We start from the raw sequence: 10108 nt of genomic DNA on the forward strand, positions 1-10108 counted from the left end.
CTTTCTGCCAGACAGCCAAGCTTCTATCCGTGCTAGCACCTTGCCTCTCACACCACGTGTCCTTATCTTACTCAGTAGCCTCCTGTGTGGCACCTTGTCAAAGGCGTCTTGAAGTCCAGGTAGATAATATCCATTGGTTCTCCTTGGTCTTGGTCTAACATGCTTGTGACTTCCTCAAACAATTCCAGTAGATTTGTCAGGCATGTCCTCCCCCTGGTGAAACTATGCTGACTTTGCCCTATTTTACCATACACCTCCAAGTTTCAGAAATCGCATCCTTCACAATGGATTCCAGGATCTTACCCATGACTGAGGTCAGGCTAATTGGTCTGTAATTTTCCGTCTTTTGCATTACTCCCTTTTTAAACTGGGGTGTCACGTTAGCGATTTTCCAATCCTCTGGGTCCCTCTAGCAATTCCTGAAAGATCACCACTAATGCCAACACTATCTCTTCAGCTTTCTCCCTTAGAGCTCTGGGGTTTAATCCATCTGTAATCCAAATAGAGGCAATGGCAGGATATAATTTCAGAACAACTGCTGAGAACCCTGGAACATGTCATGTAATCAAAACAAACTTTAATTTCTTTAACATGAACTGGTTAATCTGATTGACAATGAATAAATTTGTAATATGTCACTGAAAAGCATTGGAATGCAGAGCATTCTGTCACCAGTAATAATGACCCTGGTTACCAGGCACCATTTTATTACACTCATACAGAAGAGCATTAAGAATGGCAAGGAATTATCAGACTGGAGTGATCCCTGGATTAATTTTGTTTGACTATGATATTCTAAAAGGAATTCCCTAGAATATCTCTCCAAATTGGCAATAGGAATTTTGTATTCTTTAACTTCTCCCAGAAGATCATAGTTTAGGCTGAGTATGGGAATAGTTTGCGTGTTGTGATATACAATGTATTGTAATTGTATGGGACAGACTGAAGAGCCTAGATTTTTTTTTTCCCTGTTGATATGTCAGAAAAGATAGATTGAGATCTTTGGCTTCCAAAATTAATGAATCAGAATTATTTTCTTCTGGTTATCAGGCAAATGTTGCATCTGAGCAGATCTGGCCCGTCTACCCATTTCCTTTGCTACTCTGATACAAGTTTAGAGTTTAGATGAGAAGATTGACTCCTGAATTAATGCCCAGTTAAAGTGCACTTGATTTGGCCACACAAGTAACAACAGACTCTACATTCACAATAACTCAGTTGTACTAATTGAGCGTGCTGATTTCCAATGAAACTCTCAAATTCTTGGCTGTTTTGTTAGATTTTATTCAGTATTTTTATTAGGTTAGTAAATTAATTCAGTGAAAAATAGAAACAAATTGCTTGAATTGCAACCAGTTAAGGAGGGATTGGCTTTGTTCTTTTAAACTCCCCTTTGAGTGGTTACAATAATTTTTTTTGTTAGTCAAGACTTTAAGTGAAACATCTTTCAGTGAGGGCTACCTTTATTTTTAATATAGTGCATGTAGTAAGTGTATCCAAGCATGTGCAGGAAATCCTCTCTGTGATGTTGCAGCAGAAAATAAAAACAAGTGGCTTCTCATAATGTCATCATTTTCTGGATGCAACCAGAACTTTAAGTGAAGCATGGTTTCCTATTGGAATCAATAGTAAAGCCAGAGTTAGGTTCATGTGATAATTTATGGTCAGAAAAAGCAATGCATAGGTTGAAACATTATGCCATATGTAGGTATTTCTAGCTGAAAAACTCTTGCAAAAGAATATGAATTACTAAATGTAAAAGAAACACTGTATAGTTGTTGATTTCAGGACTTTTCTAAGCAGTAAGCAATTTAAAAACTTTACCAAGTTGAAGTAATATATGGTGGATCAATGGTTGCACTGCTGCTTCCCAACTCCCGGGAGCAGGATTTGATTCTACCCTGGGACAGATATCTGTGCAGAGTTCGTACATCCTCCCAGTATCTGTGTGGGTTTCCTCCCACAGTCCAAAGATGTGCAGGTTAGTTGGATTGGTCATGGGAAATTGCCCATAGTGTCGAGGGATGTGCAGGCTAGGTGGGTTAGCCATGGGGAAATGCAGGGTTACAGGAATAAGGTCTGGGGGTGTGTATAGATGGGAAGCTCTTCTAAGAGTCGCTGTGGACTTGATGGACTGAATGTCCTGATTCTACACTGTGGGAATTCTATGATTCCGAAATGCCTACATTTTTAATGAAATAATCTTAAAACCAAAATAAATTAAATGATAGAAGAATTACAAGAAGCATAAGTTGATAGAGTACACATTAGTACAATACTCATATTATCCCTACAGTGTGGAATGAGATCTGCACATCCCTGGGCACTATGGGTAATTTAACATGGTCAATCCACCCTAACCTGCACCTTTTTGAACTGTGGGAGGAAACCTACGTAGACACGGGGAAAATGTGCAAACACCGCACAGACAGTCATCTGAGGTTGGAATCAAATCCCGGTCCCTGGTGCTGTGAGGCAGCAGTGCTAACCACTGGGCCACCATGAGGCTCATCTGATGAAGTTTTAATTGACCTGGCTTAATCAGATTACAGAATAGGAAGCCTGGCAGCCAATAGGAAACTGAAACTCTCAATGTCAGCAAATATATGGTGACTATTTTATTCACATCAGTAAAGCAAAATAATGTTAAGTGAGCCAACTTGAAATGAGAACTGAGTGAATGACTTAAAATGAAGTTCAGGATAACAAAGCCATGACACAGCAAGAGGGGTAAATGCCATTGGGAAAGTCACGACATTGCCAGCAATAATTTCTTCCCTGGATGCCAAATTGAAATGCCTTCCAATGAAAGTGTCAGTTGTAACGTTTTATAATGGAACAAGTTTCGTCTGCGAAAGAACTGTGCCCAAGCTACCTTATTATAAAAGTTCCTTGCTCAATTAATTTAGTATAATTTATTACCTTAAATAACATGCTAAATTAACAAAAATTGTTGCTGATTGGGACCCTCAGGTTCATGATTCTGTGAGTCCTGTGAGCTGTCCAAGTGAGCTCACTGTTGTGTACAGGAGTTTGCTTGCTCTGCAAACTCTCTCCCAACTTGGGTGACAGCTTTACAACTCTGTCTGAAGCTTTTCAAACTTCTACTTTCTGTTGTTCTGAGCAAAGTATTTAACAATGCAATTCAGGCACTTTGGCAGATATATGTGTTCCATGATGAAATGTAGCTGCCACTACCATTACCGTCTCATTGACATTTTTTCTTCTGACTTGAGCATGGATTTGATCTCCTGCTCTGCATTGTGAGCGATGTAAAACAAGGCTTGAAAACTTCACTGATGTTCCATTTGCTGACTTCAGAGGAATCAGGAATACTTGCATGTGTTCTGGCCACCCCCAGGATGAGTATACCTGTACCTCTGTCTCTGACAGCAGTTACAATGGAAATAAAAAGTGAGTCACATTTGTGCAATTTGGCTTTGTTGTTTAACTCTTTAAGGCCTGGTGAATGTCCATGTATCCTGTTCAAGGTCAGGCTAGTGTATGTTTGCTGACATTCAGTTGCCAGAAGTGAACACAACATTCCTGATAGGATCTGACCAAGCTGCAAACAACTAAAGAACTGCGGTGGTTGCAGAGTCACTGAACATGTTTGAAAAAGAAGTGGATCAATTCTTATCAGGCAGGAGAAAGAAAAATGATTAGGAAAGGGAATGTGGAATTTGGAACATAAACAGATTAGCCATGATTGTGTTGGATGGTACTGCACACTGAAAGGGTCTGCTGCTATTTTGCATGTCTCTGCGGTGACTTGCTTCCTTACTTGTTGTGGTTCTGTTCGCCGAGCTGGAAATTTTTGTTGCAAACGTTTCGTCCCCTGTCTAGGTGACATCCTCAGTGCTTGGGAGCCTCCTGTGAAGCGCTTCTGTGGTGTTTCCTCCGGCATTTATAGTGGCCTGTCCCTGCCGCTTCCGGTTGTCAGTTTCAGCTGTCCGCTGTAGTGGCCGGTATATTGGGTCCAGGTCTATGTGTTTGTTGATGGAGTTTGTGGATGAGTGCCATGCTTCTAGGAATTCCCTGGCTGTTCTTTGTTTGGCTTGCCCTATGATAGTAGTGTTGTCCCAGTCGAATTCATGTTGCTTGTCGTCTGTGTGCGTGGCTACTAAGGATAGCTGGTTGTGGCGTTTCGTGGCTAGTAACGCCATGACCAGCTATCCTTAGTAGCCATGCAAGTAGACGACAAGCAACATGAATTCGACTGGGACAACACTACTATCATAGGGCAAGCCAAACAAAGAACAGCCAGGGAATTCCTAGAAGCATGGCATTCATCCACAAACTCCATCAACAAACACATCGACCTGGACCCAATATACCGGCCACTACAGCGGACAGCTGAAACTTTTTTTCATGACATTGATTGAAGAATAAATATTGGCCAGTATGTTGGGGAGAAATCTCCTACTCTTCTTTGAAATTATGCATGGTGATGTTTTACAACCATCTGAACAGGTTTTGATTTAGCATTACATTGAAAAATGGCATCTCAAACAGTGCAATATTCCATCAGTATTACACAAGACTGTCAGCACTGGCTCTTACACATTCAAGCTCTGGGCTGGAACTTGAAGCCGAGACCCTGTGGCTTTAAACAAGAGTGTCTATCTTATTGAGGAGTAGAAAGTGAGGACTGCAGATACTGGAGATCAGAGTCGAGAGTGTGGTACTGGAAAAGCACAGCCAATCAGGCAACATCCGAGGAGCAGGAGTATCGACATTTCGAGCATAAGCCCTCCATCTTACTGAGCTTGTTCACTTGAAGCATGCCGTGCTGAGGGAAAGGTTCTGCAGTACATCTGAATTGCTTAGCTTGATCACAGTATGTGTGATTGTAATGTACCTAATGTACACGATAATATACATAATGTAGAGATAAAGTATGTAATCTATAAACCTCAGGAGCGGAAAGAAAATTCATTGTATTCTTGAGCACTGCGTGACCCATGTTTCATTCTTATGTTACAGGAGTGAACATAGGTATTAGAACATGATGATAGCAGACCATTAGTACATCACATCACCACATGACAGTACTCTTGTTTAAAGCCACAGGGTCTCGGCTTCAAGTTCCAGCCCAGAGCTTGAATGTGTAAGAGCCAGTGCTGACAGTCTTGTGTAATACTGATGGAATATTGCACTGTTTGAGATGCCATTTTTCAATGTAATGCTAAATCAAAACCTGTTCAGATGGTTGTAAAACATCACCATGCATAATTTCAAAGAAGAGTAGGAGATTTCTCCCCAACATACTGGCCAATATTTATTCTTCAATCAATGTCATGAAAAAAAACTCATTCCCCACATTGGTAACCACATTCATAATAAGAAACTTGATGGAATATGGATATTCATTTGTGATGCCGATACAACTGAAACAAGATTGGAATCAACTATAATGATACCGTAATTCTATTGCTGATATTTTGCTTCCAGTTCACTTGCTTCCTTTGGTGTACTAACCTAGGTATTTATAGTATTGTATTTTTGGGAATTGTAAAATGTGAAATTTTCCAGTTTTCAGCAATATTTTATGAGGTAACTTAGGCTAATGTGAATCCAGATTCTTAGATATTATTTTTGTATTATTCGTTGTAAAGAATTGTGTTCAGTTTGATGCTGCTTTCTCCCTGACATTGATTTCCAATCTTTTATTTGATTTCTCTGTCTTCACCATGAAATCCAATTTGTAAAACATCTCATGGAATTCCGATTTAAAGTTCACATATAGATTCATTGATAATTTAAAAATGCATTTTTCGGTAATGACTTCACTTACTGGAAATTAGACAGGACAAATTTGAAGATTAACTTTGGAATATATGCTCAGAAACAATTCTGCAAGTTATTGATTTTTTAAATGGTTCGAAAGAAACTCCGTGTAACCTTCACCACAAAAAACAAACTTGATCTTAACAAAAAAAGTACAACAGAAACATTCGTGGAAGGTGGAATAAATTACCATGTTACTATTAAATGATCAATGCTGTTACTTGACAAAAGGTGACCTCTTATGGCTCCACTATCAGAATAAAATCTTTGATATTCCTGCGAGCTACATTGAACTTGCAACAAGATGTCTGCTCCTATGTGCCAAAGGCAATCTTCAGCATCCAATAGCACAGTATTTCTTTGTCCTTAACACTTACACCAGGAAATTATAAAAATGAGAAACCACAAAATGTATTGGAGGAAGAACTCTTAAAATGGAAAGAATGTTGAATACACGGAAAGCCTGTAAGATTCAGTGTCCCAAATTACTTCTCTTTTGGCTCAAATGCTGCATGTTCTAATGAAAACAGTCTGCCAACAGGAAAACATTTCACAGAGAAACACTGTATGACCAGAGATATGATAATCTTTCTGATGCTGTTTAAAGAGTGCTCTGTCATATTATGGAAAATTGCATACCAATACAGCAAGTTAATTTTAGGCTTTTCTGGATTATTTTGGAGTTGGATATATATTGAATGCCAACATTTAAATAAATTATGTGCAAGATGTCATGGCTTACATGTGATGTGTTTGAGGCGGTTTGAAGTGTTGAATTTGTTTTAAGGATTTTGTTTGTTCAGGATACTTGTCCTTGAGCACATCCAAAACATTGGGGCCTGATCTGCACCAAAACCCCCTCACCCCTCACGCGTCACCCCTCACCCTGCTGGGAAATTGCAGTGTTCCTGCCACGCATGGACCTTGAGGTCTGCACAGAACCAAACAAAATTCTGCGGAACATTCTAATCCTTGTTTATTGTTCCTTCCATGGTTTTACTCCTCCAAATCTTTGACCATTAGATGTTGTTCAACCTCTCCAAACTGCTCTGCCATTCAATAAGATCTGGATGTGGTTTTTACTCCACTTTCATCCCTGCCTACTGTCCCTACCAGCCTACCAACCCTTTGAGATCTCCACACTTCCTCAAATCTGGAATCTTGAGCATTCACAATTTTTAATTATTCCAACACCGGCTCGATCTTCACAAAACTATTCCTGTTTTCCCAGCTGGGATTGTGTAGCACAGTCTGCTCGGAATTTACTGTGAGGACTTCCCAGACTGACCCAAGCATCAGAACCTTATCTCCAGGTGACCTATCATCTGCTCCACCACAACTCTGGTTGATGAATGAACAGCATTTAAATCTGTACACAGAAGGTTATCAGAGACAGCTCTCTATTGCAGTGTTGAAGACCTCCCTTTGCATATGCTTGTTCTAGACTGATGTCTTCACTCTTAGGATGTAAGACTCACGATCATTTACATCATCATGATTTTCAAGAATCTTAATATACCACAACTCCACTTGACATTGTGGGAGATGATATTCTGGCTGGCTGATTGTTTTGCAGAATGCCGACGTTCTGCCTGTTAAAAAGAAAAAGATCCTGAGCTTCCAGCTCCCTGCCACTTTGCCAGACTACCCTGTTTCATGGCCAACATCTCTGTCTGAGGTTTGCTGCAGTGCTCCAGTGAAGCTCAGTGTAAGCTGGAAGAACAGCACCTCATTTTCCATTTGAGGACCCTGCAGACATCCGGACTCAATATCGAGCTCAACAATCTTAGGACTTGATGCCTTTTCAATTCCAAGGAAAGTCACTGGAGCCGAAACATTAATTCTGCTTTCCCTGCACGGATGCTGCCAGATCTGCTGAGTTTCTTCAGCAATTTCTGTTTTCATCCAACTTAGTACTCCGTTCCCATATCACTTGATCCCTTTAGCCTTAAGAGCTATATCCAACTCCTTCTTGTTCAATGTTTTGGCTTCAATTGCTTCTATGAAAGAGAATTCTACAGACTCCCCACTCTATGAGCGAAGAAATTTCTCCTCATCTCAGTCCTAAATAACCTACCTCAAATCCTTAAACTGTGTCACTTGGTTCTGGACTCCCAGGTCAACAGGAACATCCTTCCTGCTTTTACTGTGTCTGGTCCAGTTAGAATATTATTGGTTTTTACGAGATCCCCACTCATTCTTCTAAGCTCCAGTGAAAGTAACCCTAACTGATGTAGTCTCTCTTCTTATGGCAGTCCTAACATTACAGGATGGCAATCAAACAGTTAATTCTGGTTGATCATTTATTAGTCCTGACTGGTATGAGTAAAGTTGGGTGATGTTGGTTTAAATCATAATGCCCTTCCTGTAAGTTTAGTTCAGATGAATTAATTGAAGATCAAACCTGTGTTGCCTGGCTCCACCCCATATTTTACTATCAATGGACTCAGAAAGGGAAATGGGAAATTCAGCTGTATACTTCAGGATTGTACATATCTTTAATTCTTGAAGCAAAACAGCAACATAATCACATGGTGTAATGTTGAAAGCTTAACGATCATTTTCTTTTACAGATTCACTGGCCTGGAACCAAAGAAAGAGTTGAAATGTGCAAATTGACTGGGAAGCATCCTTTGGTGAGTATCACTGTTATGTAGCCATTTCATTCATTAAACTTCTCATTATGCATTCTACATTATATCTGCATTATGTTATAACTTTGTTTTGATTGAGCAATTGACCCTTAAGTATCAGACAAAATAATAAGGTACAGCTTCTCAATCAGATATTCCAGAATGACGATGTGAGTGCTCAGTGTCTTACAGTTTCAGATCACTGATCTCTTGCAGTGTATGGATCCAACATGTGTAGATTCCCAGGGGCCTGGATCATGGTGATGTGGATCACAGGGTGTGTCAATCATGACTGAAACCATGTATAATTCTGTCAGTCAAGCAAGTTGGCTAAATGCTGCTGAGTCTGAATAAAGACATTTGTGAAGCAAAAGGAAACATGGTGAACTTTGGAAATCTGAAAGAAAAGCAAGATAAAATGACAGATTAGACAAAAGGTCTTTCAACCTCGTAAAAGAAACTGTTGTTTAGCTTTTCACTAACATCTCCCTGATGGAAGACATACTTCAATTGTGATGTTGCATTTCAGAGCAGAACACATGAGTAGATTGAGATTGACTTGTGCAAGTGTGTCTGTTCAAAATATTTGTTCTGCAGTCGTGCAATTTTTGGAATACTAGTGAACATGGATTTGATTCACATAAACCATTTCAATGTTCATAGTCAATATAGACTGTCTCAACTCCAGCACTGCCAACCTTCTCTCTTTGTGAGTTCCATGCTAAATCCCTCTTGCATTCAGTCATACCAGTGAAATATCCTTGTGAAATGTTATTGGAATATCAGGACAGCATGACTAAACACATAGATGAATTTGAGCTGAGAGACACTCAATGTGAATGTGAAAAGGGTAACAAACCCAACTGATTTTTGAGGAAGTAATGAAAGGCAAATCACTATAGTCCTGTTTTCCCATTGGAGAAAGACAACGGGGGGGTGGTTTAAGCTGAAGGTCAGCACACCTCCAGGTGAGGAGAAAGGTTGTGGAGGGAAGTCCTTCAAAGTAACCTTAGCCGGTTTTGGAATTACACCCACACTATTGACATTACTCTTCATTGCAAACCAGCCATCCAACCAACTGACCCCCAAACTAAAGTAGTGGAATGGGGAATATCAATGGATACAGTTTATATGGATATCCTGAAGATAGCCAACATTAGAAACTTTGTTTATTATTAAAGCTCATTTAGTTTAAGGTAGTTGTTGCACTGGGGAGGAGATCACCTTTGTGGTAGCAGACTGCAAGTATGAATTGTACATATGTAGTCAAACTGAGAGGAGGTGGCAGATGATGTCCCATGGCCATTAGTACTAGAGTCTCAACAATTCAGTATATGACTGACTTGGTGAACACAAGGAGGCAGCCTTACATTCCAGTTTGCTAGTGTCACAAAGATTGGTGATAAATATTGTGTGCACAACATTAGAAAGGGAGAGTATTAGATTGAGTGAATGGGTAGAACTGTAACAAATGGATTTCAATGCAGGTAAATTGTGATTATTCATAAGTGCATAAAAAGATAAATCTTAGTATTTCTTAACTGGTGAAAATCCAGGAGCAGTGATATGCAAAGAGAATCAAGGATTGTGAAAAGGTTAGACCATAACACCATAAGAAATAGTAATGGAAGTAGGTCACTGGAGCCCTTAGGCCCTAATGGGTTTTGATAAGATTTGTAGCTCAG

At 39.8% G+C, this 10108-nt stretch overlaps 1 protein-coding gene across 7 annotated transcripts in view; it reads left to right on the top strand.

Moving 5' to 3' along the window:
* sema3d (sema domain, immunoglobulin domain (Ig), short basic domain, secreted, (semaphorin) 3D) overlaps positions 1-10108 on the top strand; it is a 354002-nt gene that overhangs the window by 180138 nt on the left and 163756 nt on the right. For all 7 annotated transcript variants that reach the window (XM_043714212.1, XM_043714213.1, XM_043714209.1 and 4 more), the window contains one exon: positions 8364-8426. In XM_043714212.1, coding sequence (XP_043570147.1) covers positions 8364-8426 — 63 coding nt within the window. The remainder of the gene's footprint in view (positions 1-8363; positions 8427-10108) is intronic.

The sequence above is a fragment of the Chiloscyllium plagiosum genome, chromosome 23, assembly GCF_004010195.1.
Source record: "Chiloscyllium plagiosum isolate BGI_BamShark_2017 chromosome 23, ASM401019v2, whole genome shotgun sequence".
Classification (NCBI taxonomy): domain Eukaryota; kingdom Metazoa; phylum Chordata; class Chondrichthyes; order Orectolobiformes; family Hemiscylliidae; genus Chiloscyllium; species Chiloscyllium plagiosum.